The sequence below is a fragment of the Rhinolophus hipposideros genome (assembly GCF_964194185.1).
Source record: "Rhinolophus hipposideros genome assembly, chromosome: 6".
Lineage (NCBI taxonomy): Eukaryota > Metazoa > Chordata > Mammalia > Chiroptera > Rhinolophidae > Rhinolophus > Rhinolophus hipposideros.
Window position 1 is genome coordinate 46,227,046 of NC_138052.1, and position 22,046 is coordinate 46,249,091.

At 39.7% G+C, this 22,046-nt stretch overlaps 1 protein-coding gene across 1 annotated transcript; it reads left to right on the forward strand.

Moving 5' to 3' along the window:
• Nucleotides 1-491: 491 nt before the first annotated feature.
• Nucleotides 492-9,344, forward strand: DHRS9 (dehydrogenase/reductase 9; the record flags this gene model as incomplete). The annotated part of the gene is made up of 4 exons (XM_081051620.1): nt 492-804; nt 1,982-2,240; nt 6,111-6,274; nt 9,121-9,344. The coding sequence occupies 4 exons, from the start codon at nt 492-494 to the stop codon at nt 9,342-9,344; spliced, it is 960 nt and encodes a 319-aa protein (XP_080907746.1).
• Between the last annotated feature and the right edge of the window lie 12,702 nt (nt 9,345-22,046).

Below are 22,046 nucleotides of genomic sequence, written 5' to 3' on the forward strand. Positions count from 1 at the left end.
ATAAGATTTTACCCTTCAGATAGATGAATTCACACATGGGATTAATGTCACATCAACCCAATGACCTGTGTCAGCTTTGCTGTGGCTCCTCTCTCTTTCTCTCTTCTCTCTCTCTTCTCTCTCTCTCTCTCTCTCTCTCTCTCTCTCTCTCTCTCTCTCTCTCTCTCTCTCGCTCTCTCTCTCTCTCTCTCCCTTCCTCCCTCCCTCCCTCTTCCATTTACTTTTTCTGACTATTACTTGGTTAGTTTTTTCATTACTTTAGAGAAGTGGTTTAGCACTTAAATGGCCATCTTCCCAAACAAATAAGAGTTATTTTTTAAACTATCTATCTACTATTTATTTATCTGCATTCAAATATCTCAAGTTCATCAATCCTGGAGTATAATGCTTTGATGGTTCTAATTTGAATTTTCTTTCTAATTTTGCATACTCAGGACAACGTCTTTTTCTTGTTCAAGAACAAAGTGTCGCTGTCATATAAAGGGGAAAAAATGTTCTTTTTTGTGTTAGCCCTCCTAATCCTCTGCGCTTTTCTATGGAATTATAAAGGACAACTAAAAATTTCAGACATCACTGATAAGTATATTTTCATTACTGGGTGTGACTCGGGCTTTGGAAACTTGGCCGCCAGAACTTTTGATAAGAAGGGATTTCATGTTTTTGCTGCCTGTCTGACTGAATCAGGATCAACAGCTTTAAAGGCAAACACCTCCGAGAGGCTTCACACTGTGCTTCTGGATGTAACTGACCCAGAGAATGTCAAGAGGACTGCCCAGTGGGTGAAAAACCAAGTTGGGGAAAAAGGTGAGTGATGTGATGACGGGGAGAAGGGGAGGGGGTGTTGCAAAGTAACTAGTGCTAAATAAAATGTGTTCAGATTTTCAATGGCCTTTCAAGAAAATGTCTTCTAAATACCAGCTGAACACTGGAGAAGCTTGGAATAATCTTAGGATAGCACCTGAGTAGTTCCAAGTTGCAAGCTCTCTGTGTGCATGAGAGACACAGCCCAAGTTATCCTCAGTCTCAAATCCAGTGGGTGAATTTAGAACTGAAACAGAGGTATTGACTTCTCCTGGTCTTCTCCCATGAAGTGCTACTCTAGCCACAAACACAGCAAAGGAACTCGAGGCTAAAATCTACAGGAGAATATGGGAACAATCCCCAAATTGTTATCTAGATACCCAAGCCCTTCTTCTCACTCCAAAATGCTTCTAGAACTTCTACATTTTTAATGGGAAAAGTAGAAAGTGCCCGAGAACCTGAGTAGAGGAGTCTGAGATAGTCATGGTAGCGTAGTAAGCCATTGGACTTCATTCTGCATTAGATGGCAGCATTCTGAGCTAGAAGACTTTTATTGGTTTGAATGAAGTTTGAAATATTCTCATAGGTGAAGATATTTGGGTCCACAAAAGAAAAAAGCAAATGTTTTTCTCTATCACATCTTCATAATAGATTAATAGTTGAGAGTCTGAACCTTAGAACCAATGGTTGGATAAGGCTCCAAATAAGTTTTAAAGCTTGAATTCCAAACACCTTTGCATACTAAATATTTCCCATCATAAATAGGCTAAGTAAATGATGGATTTTTTACCAAAAATAAACATGAAGTAGATTGATATTGCTCTTTGTCCATATAGAACTGTTTGTAAATATTCTCTGGCTTTGCCATCTAGCAAGGAAGAAAAATAGACCAATTTACTCTACATCTGAGATAAAAAGCAAAAAGTCTCACTGAGACAGTAGCAGTATTTGACATTCAGAACCAGAAATGGAGTAACTGTGAGATTAGCTTCTGATAACAGAACTTCAGCTATTTCAGTTTAGCCTCCTACCTTTTCTCTGCAATCACTTCCCAAAACTGCAAAGTATTTCAAAGCAGTAGTATGACTAGAGGAGGAAACAGCACCATTGTGTAAATCAGGGGCTGTATTTTCATTAAGGATGCTTCTACCACACCTCCTTTCCTTCCTCCCTGTGCTAGGTCTCTGGGGTCTGATCAACAATGCTGGAGTTCTCGGCGTGTTGGCTCCCACTGACTGGCTGACACTGGAGGACTACAGAGAACCTGTAGAAGTGAACCTGTTTGGACTCATCAATGTGACATTAAATATGCTTCCCTTGGTCAAAAAAGCTCAAGGGAGGGTTATCAATGTCTCCAGCGTTGGGGGCCGGCTTGCATTTAGTGGAGGGGGCTATGTTCCATCCAAATATGCAGTAGAAGGCTTCAATGACAGCTTAAGGTAAAGTAAACACTGACATATTAGGAAATAATAACTGTTAACATTTATTGAATGTTTATTATGTACCAGACACTATTTTTAGTGCTGTAAATTATTCCCAATTTATGGATGATCCCACTGAAACTAAGAAGGTCATTCCAAGATCATCTAACTATGATCTTAACCTAAGTCTATGTTTATAGAACTGAGATTTGAATGTCAGTCTTTTTTACTTTTTGCTTTAATGCATGATGCTGATAGAGGTAGTGAATTTATATTCAAAAGGTCAATTTGTTAAACAGTTTGGGAATCATATACAGAGGCTGAATCAAGGTAGGTCTCTCCATTGGTGTAACTGTCAGTGGTAGACACAACAGTATCATCTTATTTAAACCCTCAGTAGAAAATTATCTGGTAAAGTAAATGTAATTATCACAAAGTAAAGACTCAGCTATGCAGCTTTTTTTTTTTTTTTACCCTGTTGTAAGTTCTGGACACAAATCTCCATACATTTCATACACAATAGCTAAATGGATGATAATCTCTCCACCCCAATACCAAAGACAAGAAAGATAGCTTTCTTCTGATGCTTCCATTTTTAAATAAAACTCAGAACAGGAGTTTATTAATCAGAGGTGAAGATTTTGCATGAGAAAGCCATTGACCACATCTTTTTGCTGTGTGTTATCAAAGAACACCAGAGCTCAAAACAAAGGACCAAGGTAGCAAATAAATGCTCCAACTTAGTGCCCCCTAAGCATGGATTTCTCTGGGTTTATAATGTTTGAGTTTTACTGGGCTGCTTGAATCTGTAGGTTTGTGTCTTTTGCCAGAGTTGGGGAGTTTTCAGCCATCATCACTTCAAACATTTTTTTTCTGCAATCCTCCTCTCTCTCTTCTCCTTCTGAGACACTATGACACAAATGGTAGAACTTTTGGTTTTCTCCCACAGATCCATTGGATTCTTTTCACTTTTTCAATCATTTTTCTCTCTGCTTTTCAGACTGGATAATTTCTAATGATCTATCTTCAAATGCATTGACTTCCCCTCATTTCCATTCTGCTATTGAGTCCAACCAATAAATATTTTATTTTCATTATTGTATTTTTTCAAGTGGTTTCAAGTAGTACTTCAAAATCTGGTCTTCCATACCTTATCTACTAACATTTTCATTTTTGAGTTCTTTAATAGCTGCTCTGTGCGGGTTTTGTAGCTTCATTCAGTGGGAGAGACAGGGGAGGGGGGCAGTACTTAATCTATCTTACCTGAAACCAGAACTGATCACTGTCAGTTCAAAGTCCCTAAATCGCAAATGGTTGTTCCAGTCAAAGTTCTGGTAAGAAATGGAGGCACATTAAAACTGGGTAAATGGAGCAGAGTTTACTTTAAGAACTATTGGCAAACATGGGAGTTGTGTAGGGTAATAACAAAGGATGGTGTAGTATCTAGGGAATAATGGCAGCAGCGTTATCTCTATCCAAAGGACTGGAAAGAGGAGACAGAGCAGTTTCTAGAACCTGGATACACAGAGGCTATCACCTTCGGTTGAGGGATGAAATTAACCAGTTGCCATATCACAGTAGGAATAACTGTCCCAAGCTGTTCCTCAGATCTCCCTCTGGTACTCCCAACTGACTGTACCTGACAGAAGCCAAAATATAGTTAATACAGGTAGGCTTCCCAGGATACAGCGCCGGCAGAAGGGTGGAGGAGATTAGAGGAACAAACGGAAGGTATCTAGCTGAGTGTGCCATGATAGGCAAGAGAAAAGACACAAATATAGTCTTTTCTTTAATTCATCCACTTATTTATTCAACTAGTGTTTGTTGAACACACATTTTAGAGTTATAAACTAAAGCATGGATCTAGTTTTAGCTTACTAATAAGAGGTTAGATTATTCTACTGAAGTTAATAGAGCTAGAGCAACTCTATTTTGCCATTTGATCAGGGTGCCAGGTTTGATTCTCCCAGGAAATAAAAACAATGTCAGAATGCTTCTTTAAAAGAAAAAAAGATTTTTGTATTGAATATAGCTAACATACAATGTTATGTTAGTTTCAGGAACACAGCATAGTTATGCAACATTTACATACCTAAAGAAGGGATCATCATGGTAAGTCCAGCAACCATCTGACACAGTACTATGCCATCACAGTATAATTGACTATATTCCCCACGCTGTGCATTACATCCCGATGACTGATTTGTTTTATACCTGGAAATTTGAACCACTTATCGTAATAACTATGTATAGTGCTAGGGATGTACTAGTCAGGGGAATTACTTCATAAATCATATAAATGTCTAACCACTATGCTGTACCCCTGAAACTAATACAAAATAATATTGAATGTCAACTGTAATTGTAAAAAAATTTTAAAGGGGAAAGCAGATGAAGGAGAACCATGTTTCTTAAATCTTAATGCGCATATGAATCACCTTAATCTTTTCAAAATTCAGATTCTGATTCAATGAGTCTGGGGTGGGTCCTGAGTTTCTGCATTTATAACAAGCACCCAAATGCTGCTCCTGGTTCAGGGATCACACTTTGAGTAGCAAGGTCGTGGAGAACCTCCATTAGTCTCCTTTTAGAGATTTACTCACTTTTAAAAAGAGATTTCAACTGAAAGGTTTGTGGGATTGCAATGCAGGTATGCCAGGCCTGAAATTAACTGATAGAAAGTGTTTTTTTCTTTCTCAGTCATGGAGCCGGTATTGGAAATCGTACTGTGCATTCAGGCCACAGTCCAGTAGGAGCTCCAGAGTTTCCATATGGAGGAGGGTTACAGGCAGCAGTCCAGTTGGAAGAGGGTTGGGGCTCTTTAAAGCTGTATTTGCCCAGCAAGCATACTGGTTTCATACTTGCTTTACTCACCTGGTAAAGTTGATTGGGTGACTTAAAGCCATTTGTCCCTGGAGTATACGTTACTTTCATGCGTAGGTGGGGAGAAAAGTCTTCCCAAATACCCTTTTGGAACTGTTACTTTCCAAAACCCAAAGGAGTTCAGAAGACAAGTGAGTAAAATACAATTAAGTTGAAAATAACCTTTTTTATTTTACTTCAAGCAACATAGCTTTCAAAATATTTCAAGTGTCAAACTAATTTGCATTTTTAAAAATATACTTCAAACTAAACAACAGGTGTGTTGCTAGAATGTAAGACCTAAGATAAATCATATTTTAAGTTCACTGGTAGAGTTCTTAAAAAGTCTTATGGTAAAGTCTTCTGTAAAATGAATAATTGTTTTCCTAGATATTCCTAAAGGAAATACAAATTTAATGTAGGAAATCATTATTCATATAGTAGTTTGCCATTCATTGGTCTGCTTTAAAGAAAGGGGCACCATGATTCCCCTAATACCCTGTTGCCCAGTAAATGCATACACTTTTGAGTTTCTCCAGAGACATGATGAAAGAGCTTGCTGAGCAGCATAGAGAGCAGGTTAGTCAAGTCAGAACTGTCACACTGTGTCCCCCAGCATATCCTCATTTGTGCCGCAATCTCCTGAGATTCCTAAAATGGAGGTGAACTTGTCTATCCAGGCAAGTCATTGGTCAATGTCACCATAAAGTACCCCAAGTGCTGAACAGAAACCTGTCCTTAGACTAAATGCTTCTCAATTTAATGAGAGTACAGCTTAGGGGAAACACCGCACTGGGAGAGGGTCCTCCCAGGTCCCTTTCCTGTTCTGTCACTACATCAGCCCTCACTTCACCACCCTGAACTTGTTTCCTCATCTGCAAACTAAGTGGGTAGAACAAGATGCTCCTTTCCAATGCACCCAATTCTGTGATTCCACGAAAAGATTCACAAGAAAATAGTCACCCAAATAGCAAACATTCTCCAAATAAACCTCCATTAAACATCTGCAATGGGTTCTTTTCACAGAAGGGACATGAAGGCTTTTGGTGTGCATGTCTCATGCATCGAACCAGGATTGTTCAAAACAGAATTGTCAGATCCAGTAAAGACGACTGAAAAAAAACTCGCCATTTGGAAGCATCTGTCTCCAGACGTCAAACAACAATACGGAGAAGGGTACATTGAAAAAAGTGAGTTTCTGGATGACCCCAGGGTCCTCTAGGATTCATTGTCCTAGGTACCATGAAGGAGACTCAAACATAAATTCAAAAATAAGGTTCTCATAGTAATACACCAACAGAAATTTTATACGTAGATCAGGTATTCCTATTAATTCCAGTGTCATCTCTTCCTTCTTCGAGTGTTTACAAACATTTACTGAACATTTACTAAGTACCAAGTTCTGTACTAAGCACCTGATAAATTACCGGTATCATTTACTTCTCAAAAACAACTTCAGGAATAGTGAACAGAGACTCGGAAAGTGACATGTCCTACTCAAGGTAGTACAACTCCTCCTGATCATGCCCGTACTGGAGCCCATGGGCTTCACCTTTACACAAAACTCCTCTTTTTGGGAAACACCAACCACTCACTCAACATTGCTGCAGGACTTATGAAGGTTACCAAATATAAAGACTCAGACTCTGACCCTTGACTAGTTTACAATCTAGTTGACAACACAAAGTAACCAAGTAAGGCTGGAAAACAACGAGACTGCACAGCATACAAGAATATTGACCCTTTACTTCTTAGACATAACCCAACAGCTCAGAAGAGCGTTAGATGGTGTGGTCTCTAATTACCCAAGGAACTCACAGCAAGAAAAAAAAAAAAATCATTGCCTTTATTGGGCAGGCCAGGTTTAAGTAAAGCCTGAAGGACAGAAAGGAATTCTTTGGGTAGAAGCTTTCTGGAGCAGGAATGCATGGGAGTGGATATGGAAGGAGAAGTAACACAAGTCCAGAGATTCAGTCAGGGATGGAGGAATAATAATAAAGATTAGACTATGATAACATATAGTGAACATTTACCATGGACTTGTCACTATTATAAGAGCTTCATCTGCACCCTTTCTTTTAAAATGCCAAAAAAAAAAAAAAAAAAAAAAACCTATGAAGTAGATACCACCTTAGTTTCATAGGAACAGAGGGACAGGGAAGTAACTTGCCTCAAGTTGCACAGCTGATAAGTGGAAGAGCTAAATTTGAACCAGGCACCCTGACTTTGTTCCACACTGTGTCATGTCAACAAGGCATTAAAGAGCTGGTCAAATTTCCTGTGTCAGGGCTCCACCTCCACCTCAAACTCCCTGGCTGGTAAAATTTACTTCATGTTCTTCACACACTTACTGAGCTCCTGCTTTCAGCTGAACAGGGCCCCACCTAAGTATGTGTCACTCTCTCCCTCCAAACTGTGATCCTGCCTCTTCACCAGGTGGCTTGGTAAAACAGCCAACTGTAGTAAAGTTCAAGGCTAGGAGTTTGTAAGGTGGAGCTGAGACCAAGTCGGATCCTCCTGGGTATGTTTTTAGAATGACTGACTCCCTCAACCACCCCACCCACGAGAGAGAGAGACAGAGACATATATATCAACTAGAACATCAGGTTTGACAAACCTCACAGTGCTGACATGTCACTATAAATTTAAAACCATGGCTATTAAATGCTGTTTCTCACTCACTTACCAACTCTGAAGGCTCTAAGTAGATTCAGAAACAAAACCTCATTTAAAAAAATTTTCATTTGATATTGACATTGATACTTTCTAAATGTCTGTAAATACATCATCAACTTCCATCTCAAAATTATTTTTGCATTGGCCCCTGGTTCAAATGTCCCATCTCAGAAGTACCAACTGGCTTTGAGCCCAATTTTATACTGGTTGTTCTTATTGGCGTTTTCCAAGTCAGGACTTGGAGATCAGCCAGACTCACAATTCTGAAGAAGACCACAAATTTAAGCTCACCTTTCTTCGTTCCCCAGACTGGAGTAGTAGTAGTTTAAAATAGCCACTGAGATTTGTTAGGTAACCTCAGCTAAGATCTTTGAACAATCCAAGGCCTGAAGTTGAAAGGAAAATTTAAAACAATAGATTTCCCTTGAGAAGACACAACTCAGGTATGTCTTAAGAGCTCAGGATGAATGCTCCAAGCTACTACCAATCCCTTGATAAAATAACTGCCTCTTCAAAATTGTCTTAGCTCATTGCTCAAACACTTCATTTGCCTGAGAACCAGGATGTGTTTAGCTTCCTGAGTCAAGACCTTTGGGGGATGATTGTCTCTTTATTCACTGGATTATAGAGGCATGTGGTATATGAGTACACACATACACACGTGCACAAGTACACGTGTTTACCCACATTTCCTATAAACATAATACTCCCTGAAAACAAATTCGAAATCAAACCCATAACTTTCTGGGCTCAGGAAGCTCATTAGACTTTATGAAGTATCTTTACCTCATTGCTTTAAAGTAGTGCTTCTCAAAGTTAGTCTCTAGACCAGGGCTGTCAGCAGCACCTGGAAACTTGATAGAAATGCAAATTCTTGGGCCCCACTTTACATCTGCTGGAGGTGGGACCCAGCAATCTGAGTTTTAAAAAGCCTTCTAGGAGATTCTGCTGCTCACTCAAGTTAGAGCCAGTGGTCTAAAGAAAGCACTGCTAGGTCCATCCATATTTTGACTGGGGGTGAGGTGATGTCAGAGGGGTAGTAGATGGGGGAAGGGGGTTATCACGGTGTGAGGGATATAAATGAAAAATGTCTGTTACATTACATTGTTTTGTACACCTGAAACTAATAATAAATAAATAAATAAATAAATAAATAAATAAATAAATAAATAAAATAAAAATAAAGAAAGCATTGCTGCTTCCTTTTATGAGAAACAGACAGAAACCTGTCACAATGGGCCGCATTTATAATGGCAGATTCAGAGTTCCCACATATGCGTCTTCCCCTTGGCACCCTAACCACACATACTCCTTTTCCCTTTTTGCCAAAGAGTAAATATACTTTTTTCTCTTTTTATAGGCCTAGACAAACTGAAATGCACTACATCCTCTGTGAACACGGATCTCTCCCTCGTGGTGGAGAGCATGGACCATGCTCTCACAAGTCTCTTCCCTAAGACCCATTACGCCATTGGAAACGATGCCAAGACTCTCTGGATACCTCTGTCTTACATGCCAGCAGTTTTGCAAGACTTTTTATTGTTGAAACAGAAAGTAGAGCTGGCTAATCCCAAAGCAGTGTGACTCAGCTGACCACAAATGCCTGCGCCAGGCTATGAGTTCTGCTGGTTTCAAGGACACATCTCCTTTTTGAACTCATTCTTTGCCTAATCCAATGTGGACTCATTTAGGTCATGTTTCTTTGATAAATGAAGGGATCCCACCATCTCTGATGATGTCTCGGGGTCCTTTCTCAAGCATTCTTTGCAAAGAAGGGCAGGGGTGGCATATCACTTAGAAGGGCAGGCATGGTAGTTGCCCAATATTTAGGCTTTGCCTGCTTGGTATGACATAAGAGAAAGTGAAAGACTTTCTCATCCAAAATGCTCTCTGTCACAGCTTGCCCCATGCTTTGGGACTCCACCCCTTAGAATAACTCCTGAATGTTAATCATTTGTTTCTTATCAAAAAGTTCAGAGATAAATAGAATAACTTTCCTAAGTGGATTAGAGATGTTCTGTTATCTTGCTGAGAATAAAACCCTGAAGGACTGCAACTCTGTACACTTTGGTGGGAAAAGGAAAGGTAATGAAGTATAATGTGACTGGTATAAGCTAATGGGTAGCAGTAGGAGGGAAGGAAAAGGAACAGAGGACTGAAAAAAAGAAACAGGTATAAAAGTGGAGGCAAAGAGACTCAAAACAAGCTGCCTATTCTACAGGGAGATATGGAGGATGAACAGCCCATTCAAGGCCACTGTGAACACTGGTGCACACACCACTCTGGTGGAAAGATGATAACACCAAAGTGACTAACAATTCCAAAAGAAGAAAAAAGTAGGGAATATTAATGTGTCTTCTGGAGATTGTAAATATGACAAGACTAAGATTATCCAACTGAGAATGGTTGGAAATCCTGTATTTGAGGTGTCTCTGAAGTCCCCTGAAGACAGAGCTAAATAAAAGACTCTCTTTAGCCTACCATTACAGTGAGAGCAGCTCGGCTCCTTGCTCATATTCATGGTTCTAAATTGGATTGACCCTGGAGCCACACTCTATCCGAGAGAAGAATTCTCTAAACGGATGCTTCCCCAGATTCTAGTACACAGCATCACTCACAAAGGTGTGTTGAATAATTATATGGAAAAGCCTGAAGTGTCAGAATTCAACATTTGTTGCAGAGTCACATAGGGTAAAAGAGCCAGAGAAACTATCTATGGGCATGTGCAAACACATGCACACAACACACACTTATTATAAAGATCTGCTGCTTAAAACTATGTCCATTTAAAGTTATCAGTAATTCTTTTCATTTTCATTCACTTTTATGGAAACAACTGTTTATGAGGTAATTTCCTTCTTTCAAATGTACAACATATTGATGACTTTGAAAAATCAAATTATCAGTGGTGTCAGTCCACCTGGACATATATTTCATTATTCTGAGGGGAGATATACTCGTCCTTTTTTTGTCAAAATAAAGAAAATCACAGCAAGAATCAGGTAAAAGAATTCTCAGGCAAAGTTAACTAAACTATTATCATTAACTCTCTGTGAAGTCATTTTCTGGCCCTAGAGACATTTCATCTAAACACCTCTGATTTCTTCTAGTTATAATTAACCACCTATGGCTTAGGTGACCCTCACTCAACTTGTCCTTAGAGCTGAAGTTCATCAATATTGTTTGCTGGGGCTCCTCCTCCTCCTCACCTTGAATTCCCAGATCTTGGCTTCATTTCACTGCTTTAAAAATATCTGGCCTGCTGCTCCCTGATATTCCAGGCCTCTAGGGCTGCCAAGACTTTTAGAATCTGCAGGAAAGTCCTTTGCTAGCTTCAAGCATTTCAGTCCTGTTGTTGGGCTGACCTAATGATGTTATTTCCTTGGTTTTGCCTAGACCTGAGTTCTTCGCTCATTTCTCCAAGTAGCTACAGTTGGGAACTCCCTGTTTCATCCAACCCAAAAAAGCTCTGCTTAAATGAAAAAATATGGTAGCACCTCAAAATATAATCAAATATATTTAATTAAACAACTTCTATAGCTGCTAAAACTAAATGAAAAGTTGGGGTGTTTGGAGTATAAAGGTTTAACTGTCAACAAAAGCACTAGGCCTAGGGGGAAGGGCAAAAAGGAAGAAGGGAGAGACATCATGTCACTGCACCAGGAGTCTGAGGTATGGGTTCCTAGACTTCTCTCCATCTCACCATCACTTGTGGTCTCTGTGCTCTTGAGAAAATTATTTTTATCTATAATGTTTTGGGGAACACATGTGCTAGGAATTCTAATGAGTACTGGCCTGTAGTATGGAACAAAATAAATATGGGCTCTTCCTTCACAGAGCTTAAGATAATCCAAAGGCTGAGGGCCCTACTCAGGATGCCTTAGAGGAGCTTCTCCAGGACCATGGCCAAGATAAACTGAGATGCTGTCTTCTCCCCTCTAGCTTGGGGAATCCTTCCTCACTTAGTTTGGAGGGATCAGGAGAATCTCCCAGATTTTCCCTCTGATCTGATCCAAAAATCTAACTGTGTGCTCTATAGCTCTATCTGGACATCTACAATATTTTCAAATCTAGAGTTTCTGTCTCCCTCTCCTTACCTACCCTTTCCCAGTCCAGCAGTAACTACTGTTAATTTTATCTCCTAAGGATATCTCAAGTCCCTCTACTTTTCTTCATCTCCAGGGCAATCATTTGTTAAAGCTTCCGTTATCTCTTATCTCAACTATAGCATATTCACCCTGTGGCCCTACAATGATTGACCCTCACTGCAGTCACAATTGTTCAACATTAAAATCTGATCATTCTACTCCTCTCCCCACCACCACTTTCTTAAACCCTTCAGTGTATTCCCACTGCACATTGCCTGAAGACTAACATGCATAACATAAATTACATTGCCGTACTCCTCATTAGCCTCACTTTAGGCTACTATCCTTCGCATGTTGCTGCCTCAGGGTCTTTGCCCATGCTCTTCCTTGGAAAGTTCCCATTTTACCTGCTTGTCTAGTTTCCTCATCCTACATATCTGAGCCCCACCCTCAGGGAAGACCATACAATTCCAAATTCTGACCACCATCTTTTCATCCCAACTAGGTTCCCATTTTATACATTCTCACCGTGCCCTATAATTTATATCAGGGCACTCATCACAGTCTGTAATTATATATTTGTATGGTCAGTTAGTTAATATTGGTCTTCCCTATCTGATTTTAAGTTCCATGAAATCAGGAACCATTATGCTTTGCTTATCTTTATGTTCCCTTGCCTCGCACACTGCTGGCAGATAGGCCAGTGTGAAACAAATATTTGTTGAATTAATTCAGAAATCAAGTCTATATAATCCTTTCTGACTAAGGGGCAATCTATCACTTAAGATCAAGCTTGGCGACTCGATTAGTTGTGCCATCAATGTGTCAGTTCAATTTAAAACCTGTAACTTCCTTAAGCTTTTGACACTTCCACAAGGGCTCCTTCCTCTGGTTCTACTGTCAGCTTCCCCTAAAAGACTAGTAAGTGTTGCCATAGCGATTTCTCATGATCTGTTGGTCCAGAAACACTGTAAAGGAGCCTCCCTCCATGTTGAGCCATGTGGGACCCGGTGGTCACAGAACAAAGAACGTCAAGAATCATTTCATCCATTTCTCTGCCTGTAGACAGGACATGTCCAAGCCATCCAGGCTGAAGAGAATCTCTTCAACTTAAAATCTCTGCAGAAACTCCATAACTTCTGTGGGTAACCCAGCCCAATACTTAATGAGGAAAACTTCTAGGAGCCTCTAAGAAAAATGATGAATTTTAGCTCTTCTCCATACCATTAATCCCAATAATTCTCAAGAACATGAGAGATACAGTCCCATCAGTGGAGGAAATAAACATTCTCAAAATGAAAAGCTTTTTAATACTTAGAAATGATTTGTGACAACTTAAAATAAAACATAGCTTATAAGAATAATACTGGCCAACAGTTTCATGAATTTTTACATGTTGAAAAATGAGACAATTTTGTTGATGTTACTGACATCCTTCTTCAACTCTGTGATTCTTTTTTTTTTAATGAGTAATTTCTCTCCTGGTATATAAAGCACTAAAATAGCCAGGGCCGTAACACAGATTCTGGTTTAGCAGAGTTTCCAAATTCTTTTTTCACACAGCGCCTGCCCAACATAGAACCAGATTACAGCTTTTCCCTGATTAGTCCCTAGAAATAGATAGCACTCCAGCCTGAAATAGGTCAGGCAAGGCCCCATAGCATTCTACAACCAGCAACTGCACTGAACAGTTCCATTTCAGTTCCTTTTGAGAAATTGGAGATGGAAAGGATTCTGCTTTAGATACATACTATACGCTCTGGGCAAAAATCATTCAGTCCCATGACTAGGTAAAATATTTACTCTCTGCCCTCTAGGTCTGTTTTTTCCACCTAGATATGGCAACTAGAACTTGAGTAAGATGCCATCCAATGAATGGGGGTGCTTGGGTTGTGGATCGGTAATCAAAGCAACCTGGCTTCCCACCAGGTAGGTATAAGAAAAATAATAATGTTATTTAATAATTAGTACACATCAGGTTCTTAATGCATTTGCATATTACATGAATGATTCCACCTAATCCAAACCATATCTAAGGTATGTGTTTTTGTTTGTTTTTAATGTGGTAAGAACAGTTAAGATGCAATTCACCCTCTTAACAAGTGTACCACACAGTATTATAAATTATAGGCACAATGTTGTATAACAGATCTCTAGAACTTAATCATGTTGCATAAATGAAATTTTATACAAGTTGAACAGCAACTATCCATTTCCTCCTTCCCCCAGTCCTTAGCTACCACCATTCTACTCTCTCTTTTATGAGTTTGCCTATTTTGTATACCTCACATAAGTGGTATCATGCAGTATTTGTCTTTCTGTGACTGGCGAATTTAACCTAATATAATGTCTTCCGGTTCATCCATGTTGTTACATATGGAAGCATTTTCTTCTTTTTTAAGGCTGAACAATATCCCATTGTATGTATATACCACATTGTCTTTATTCATTCGTCTGTTGATGGACATTTAGATTGTTCCCATATCTTGGCTATTGTGAACAGTGCTGCAATGAACAGGGGAGTGCAAACATCTCTTTGAGATCCTGGTTTCAAATTTTTTGGGTCAATACCAAGAAATGGGATTGCTGGATCATATATTTCTATTTTTTAACTTTCTGAGGAACCTCCATGTTTTCTATAGCAGCTACAGCATTTTACATTCCCACTAACCATTCACAGGGTTCTAGTTTCTTCATGTCCTCAACAAGGCTTATCTTTTGTATTCTTTTTCATCTTTTATATTATTATTATTTTTTTAATTTATTGGGGTGACAATTGTAAATGAAATTACATAATTTCAGGTGTACAATTCTGTATTACGTCATCTATAAATCCCATTGTGTGTTCACCACCCAGAGTCAGTTCTCCTTCCATCACCATATATTTGATCCCCCTTACCCTCATCTCCCACCCCCGTCCTTGTATTCTTGATAATAGCCATTTTAACAGGAGTAAGGTGATACCTGACTGTGGTTTTGATTTGCATTATCTGATGATTGGTAATTAGTGATGTTGAGGAACTTTTCATATGCCTGTTGGACTTTGTATGTCTTCTTTGAAGAAATGTGTATTCAAGTCCTCTGCCCATTTTTAATTGGGTTATTTGGGGGGGGGGGGTTTGCTATTGAGTTGAAGGAATTCCTCATATATTTTGGATATTAGGTATGTTTCTCAGAGCTCTGGAAATAAAGTCACAGAGAGGTGAATAATTTGCCCAAGTTCATACTGCTAGTAAGTATGGGCCAGACTTTAAACCCAGGCAATCTGATGCCAGAGTACTCAGACAACTGTGCTGTACTATAGAGAACCTGAGTCTTACACACTTTTCTAAACCTCCATACTGGGTCTATACAAACAAAACCTTTATTAAATGAATCTAAAAGGAGTCTTGCCTAGGCAATAATTATTATGCATAAGAATGATGCATAATTTTGAGCATATATAAATACATACCCTTTTTGTTTTCCTAACTTCTATTTAAAAGTTTTTCTCACTTATGATAAAATAACAAAAGTACTTAAAGATTATCTCTCAGGTCCTTGAAGTTTTCTAACTAGATTTCTAGATTTTTCTTCTATCTTTTTTTTTCTTTTTTTGTTGTTGTTGTGAATTGTATTTATTTGTTGTTAATATTGTTGTTGGTTGTTTCAGGAATTTATATGTAATCACGTTTTGCTAATCTCAATAAAGGCTTTAGATCATCTGTCATGACTAAAAACCAACTCTGAATCTTTTAGCTTTTAAGATCAGAAAAAGAGAAAAGGACCTAAGACTGGGCTATATCACAGACTGTTTCCCTGTAGCTGTATCTTTTTTAATGTAGAGAAATGATGCAGTAGGTACCCTGGGAGTTAATGGGGGATTGTCCAGTGACAGTGGCTACCGCAAGCCCAGGAAATATTAATGAGGGAACTAAGGGAATCTTAGGAGGACCTAGGTCAGGGCCTCCTAGCACTAATGTTACAGTCTAAAGTAGAGCTAGTAGAGAGCCAGACATTCTGATTTGGCTGAAAGAGAACGTGTAGCTTAGTATGTCTCACAGAGATATTTCCACTAACAACATTCCCAGTATGATAACTTTCTGCTCCAATACCACCGAAGGATGGGAAGGTCACCACCTTTTAATTACCTTATTGATTATCTCTAGTTAATAGAATGTTCTTTAATTATTTTTGAACCAGAATCTATAAGTGGAGAACACAGAGGGGATAAAAGGCTACTGTTTCTGCAAACATCATGATAATAATGGTTTCTGTTCATTGAGCCTTTAAAATGAGCCAGGCTCCACCCAGAGAACTGTCCATGCATTTTCTCATGTAGTTGTTACAACATTTACACAACTCATCTCATTCCAGGTGACATAGAATGGTAGGGCTGGGGTCATGGATGTAAGCTACATAAAGTTCAAGTTTAGCGCCACTTAAGGAGGAGCTTTGCCAGTAAGGATTTGACTGAATGGCAAGCACAGCTGGAGGGCAAGCACAGAAAGGACAGCTCTTGGGATGGAGATGCTAAGAGATTCAAGTAATACGTGGTGGGGGTGGCTGATTTGGGTGACGTTTCAAGACTCTCACAAACCTAACATTCTATGATTGGAGTGAGGGGTTTTCCTCAAATATGGCACATACCAACAGGTAGACAGCTAAGAATTCCCAGCCTCTAAAGCCTGAGAAAGAAAGAAGCCAAATATATCTCACCCTACTTCTCACAAGGCCTGAAATTTTATTTCTTCAAGCTTTGAAAGGTGACCTTAGCCTCTGACGAGGAGAGTGCTCAAAGGGGAGCTACCAGACATCCAGATGAACTTAAGCTAAACTTCAGTTCATACTCAGAGGCAGCCTGAAAGTCAACACCGGGAGGGGAGGTTGGAAGTATTCTTCAAGCCTCCAAGACGCTTGCAATCCGCCTGTTCTTTACTAGTGTAGCTGTGTGTGTGTGTGTGTGCACGCGCGCACGCGCGCGTGCAGTTATCAAAAACATACGCTTACTTTTTAAGATGGATATGGTTTAAACAAATACAACTGTGCAAAGAGTATACAGTGAAAACCTAGTTTTCCTCCCATCATACCTCTAGTCCTTAGATAGGAGCGTTCTCAGTGTCCTTGTTGAGATGTGTAGATAAATATTGACGTATAGATATCCTCCTTGCACCCATTTTTACACAATGGTACCAATGCTAGACTCTACACACTTTTCTCTATAACATGTTTAAATTTAGTGAACAAAAGAGTGGAAACCTTTAAAACAATTCCTCACAGTTTCCTTTCTAAATCTGACCCAGCCATAGGCAATAGATGGCTGTAAGTCCATCATTTTACTTCTTCAGTGCCTGACTTAAACTAACATGCAAAGTCATTAAGTAGTGGTGCTGTTATTCCTTCATTAAATACATCTTAAAGTTTGTATTCCCTACACCCTGACTTCCTCTCTAATTTAGCGCAGCAATGGTCCTTACCCTGGATAAAATAATAAAGGAGACAAATGTGTTGATTGTAAGTAGTTCGTAAGAGTGTAATGCTATTTATCAACACAACACACTAGCGGTTACAACTGGAATCACCAATGCATTAATAATTGCCTCTGACTGTAAGTTGTTCCTCTATGAGAGGATAGTTAACTCTCTTAGGAAACCAATTAGAAAACGTTCGTTTCTCTTTTTGGGATATCTAATCTCGGAACAGTGTTTGATGCACTGAGTCCATTACATGTTATCAACAGTAAAGGGCTTCTGGGAGTTAGACACTGACTGAAACCTTCCTATTCACTCTTTATTCCTTAAACCTGTTCTTTCTGTTATTTTAGATGAAACCCAGAGATCTGCTTACTTGACTATTGGCCAAAAGTAGCAAACCCAGAGATCTGCTTACTTGACTATTGGCCAAAAGTAGCAGATAAGGCATTAACAAAGTTGCTCTGTTTGATTCCAAAAGCTAAACCTCTTGGACAGTTCCCTGTTAAGTAAACCACTTCTCAGCTGAGGGGATATGGCATCACTATGGTGATTATTATTTTGACACGACAGAAGGGAGATATTATGGGTTGAATTTTGTACCCTGCACAAAAAGATATGTTGGAGTCCTAACCCTCACACCTCACAAGGTGACTTTACTTGGAGACAGAGCCTTTCAGAGGCAAACAAGTTAAAATGAGGTCATCAAGAGGGCCCTAATCCAATATGACTGGTGTCCTTACAAAAAGGGACATTTGGACACAGAGACAAATACTCTTAGAGGGAAGAGACACAGAGAGAAGATGACCATCTACAAGCCACAGAGCGAAGCCTGGAACAGATCCTTCCCCCACAGCCTTTGAGAGGAGTCAACCCTGCTGATACCTGGATCTCTGACTGCTGGCCTCCAGAACTAGGGAACAATAAATTTCTGTTGTTTAAGCCCCCTGGTCTGTGGTACTTTATTACAGAGCTATGTAATGGTATTAATGTGGGATTGTTTTGGCAGAATCATGCAGTAAAAACAATCCTCAGGAGCTCACTAGTCCACCAACCTGCCTCTAAGCATCTTCCCCAGATGACTGCCTTTAAAAAATTGTGATAAGGCTGCCTAAAATTGCTTCACGAGTGGTTAAGAACAATACTCTTTGATCAAGCTGCTGGAGTCAAAACCTAGCTCTGCCATTCACCATTGGCAGGTTACTTCATTTCTGTAAACCTTAGTTTACTCATGTGTAGACTAGGGATAATAAGAGTACCTACATCCGACAGTTATAACAATTAGTGAATTCAGGTCAAAGCTTCGTGCTCAATAAATGTTAGGTACTGTTATTGTTCATTTTTTGTCACCTTCTCAGATTAGCTTAGATTCATGGCAGAATTTAGCTGTAGGTCAGCGCCTTCTTGGCCTGGTGTTTGAATGGACTGCCTAAGATAGAAGAAGAGCAACTTTTGTTCTTCTTAATTTTATAAGATAAGTGTGATAAGAAGGGATTGGATCTATAACAGAGCACACAGAATGATGAAAGGGAGAAGAACCGAGACCTGTGGGGAAAAAACAGCCACACAAAACATCTGCTGGTCACCACTTTTTTATCACTGGAGAGTCCTACCTGAGGTGCTGTCACCACAGAGGACAGAGGACAAAGATGGAGTCCAAAGATGGAGGGCTGGCCTGACAAGGGCTGCAGTTATTAGAAGGGTGTTAGAATTGAGAGTGGTAGAGTTTCAAGACCTTCAGATCTTTTGACCCATTTTCTAATTTCAAAGAACAGGAAATAGAGGCCTTGAAAGGTAGGGAAATCTGAACAAAATTATGTCAGATTCACAAGAGACCAATGAAATGGGCTTCCTCTGTTGTAAGAAAGATAAGAGAGTTCAGTTATGTAGAATGAAAACTGATTCCAGAGAGTGACTAAATGGAAATCTGAGAGCCCCAACATCATCGCACCTGAGGAGCTGTGGAAACAAGATGATGATGATGATGATATTATCAAATACTGGGCAAGGACTACACGTACAGCACTATGTTAATTGTTTTCCATACATGATTACCTCATTTAATTCTCACAAAACAACCTTGCAAAGTGGTTACAAAGAATATTAGAACTCAGATAGGATACTCAACTTACCCAGCACCTAGAGCGAGGGGGTAGCAGTTAGGACCATCAGCGTCTACTTTGGACAGGCACTTAGAGGCAGCCACAAGCAACAGATGCTGCGAAGGGCCCTTCTCGCACTGTGAGTACATATTTTTACAACATTCAAGACACAGCAATGAGAAGTTATATCTTTTATCAGCGAAGTAGATTCACTTGGTCTTCCATATAGACTTTTGAACTGAAAACTATCATTATCAAAAATAACCACTGCAATCATCTTGATGTAAGGACAGGTTCTCATACAAAATCTTTGGTGACATTTGGTCTAGTATTGATTGCTTTTGTGCTACCATAGACTTGCTGAAATCATTGCTTTTCGCTTAAGTGATAACATAGCAGTAGTTCCCCTTGTGCTTTTCTAGTACAATATAATGAAATGTAGTGAAAACCACAGGAAATACTGTGGTCGGGTTTTGAACTTGAGCCATCATGTGCACGTAAACACTGTGACAAGAGTTCTGTGGAATAAATAAAAGGGCTGACATAAGTGGAAGGTCTTAGTCCTTCTTTAGGTGACAAAGCAGCCTGGAGATGGCAAGAGAAACATCACTTGGGGGACCTGACTTATGGCCCTTGTTACAAATGTCTCCATTCAAATCCAAACTGAGGGCAAACCAGGGGGGTGCCATTTGGGACACACGCTCACCTCCGAGAAGCAGTGTGCTGACAAGAGGGAACATGGAAGGATGACTGGATGTGTAAGTCCTGGCATTTTTCCTAACAGCATTGTATTTAGCTTAAGTTAGATGACAAGCATTTCCTGAGCACCTTCTGTTTTCAGGGCCAAGAAGAGGACTAGCAGAATGTCCCGTTGCAGGATTACATAAACTCTTCCTCTCCATCTCATCCTTAGATGGTTAAAATAGCAACTGCTCTTCCATTTCAGCAGGAAGTGAAGTAAGACCACCTGTACTTCTGTAAATTGCCAAAGAAGCTTGCAAATGGTACATTATGAACCCAAAATAAGTTAGTGCAGAAGGAAAGTGTGAATGAATAGTTGCAGACATAGCATTTATTGAACACTGTTTATGTGAATGTGTGTTATGATACATTAGCTGACATAATCTTCTCAACAACCTTACGATAGGTGCTATTATGATGACTCATTTTACAGATGAGAAAACTAGAGATTTGGGAGAGGTGGAGTGACATATGCAAGGACACAAACACACACACACACTCCTGACCGGAACTCAGGCCTTGGGCATCAGACACGCGTGGGTGCCCTGCTGTTCCTTCCCCCACAGACAAGGCAAGCTTTCAAAATGACCCGTGTTCTAATTTACTCCCCTTTCTTTTAAGTAGTTAAGGCTATAGTAAGAGAAGTGAGCCTGTAAAATATTCCAACCCATACCTATACCGCCTAGGCTACCAACAATTTCTCTTTTCTCCCTCCAAAGTGAAAATGGAAGGCAGGAGAGTATTTTCTAATCAATCCTGTGAGAGAAAAGCTGCCCCAAATAAAGATAAGGGGAAATGAGAAGCCAAAAAGATTTTTTTTAAATATCAGAAAAATATTGCTATTTTTCAAATATTGTTAATCAAATATTGTTAGAAAAATATTTTGATATTACATTGGAGTGTGTCTCTAGGAAAATCTATGCATGACTTTTAGTCTGAAGCAGTACATCAGCAAGATAAGAGTTGTCACTGTCTGGAGGTTCTCTGCTGGCAACTCCAGGCAGGACAGGCCATCAGGGAGTGGGTCACCTCATTCAGCCACCGAGAGCTAAGGCTTGAAAGCTCAGCAGTTTAACACAATTGTCAAAGAGCAAATGGCCACATCTCAACTGGAAATGGTTCCAGGAGCTATTTTATATTCACGTTTGAGGGCGATTTACTTTTTAAAATCAATTAAAACAGCAAAACAAAAACCCCCAAACTCTTATAATATTTTTATACACGGAAAATAGCATATTCATGAAGCCAGCCCAGGTAGCTGTATCAAGTGAATTGGACCTGGGAAGTAGTTTCAAATTGGGATGAGGGACAGGAAAGAGGCAAAGGGGACTGTGATTTACTGAGAGATACTTCACATGTTGTTTCATTCTCATAGTAACCTGAAAATACACTTATTCCTGCCACCATTGTGAAGGTGCCAACATCAAAAAGATTAAGTGCTTAATACAAAGTCACACTGTTGGTTGGTGGCTAAGTTAGAGGTTGAGCTGTAGTTTTAATTCCCAAATTCAACCTCTTTCCTCTGTTTGTACCTGATCTCCTCGTGGTGACACTCGGTGAGTAAGGAAGTTGTGGACGAGGTCTGCCCTTTCTCCAAGTGGTATGGATACAGGACACAGCCGCTTCCAGGACTGAAGTGGTCCTGGAAGCTGGACCACTCCCTAACTCTCTTTCTCCCCACAACACCCCTAGCCCCAGGAAACAAATGAAATTAAGTGAGAACCCCCTCCTTACTTCCACATCTGTGCTCAGTTTGGGTCTGAATTAAAGTATGTTAGCCCAGTGCTGCCAATTGGACACGAGGGGGCGCCTGATGCTCACAAAATCCCTGGGACTCCCAGCAAGGGTCCTGCAGTTCCTGTTTGATGTTATTGGCATGGAACATAATCTATCCCTGTATTCCCA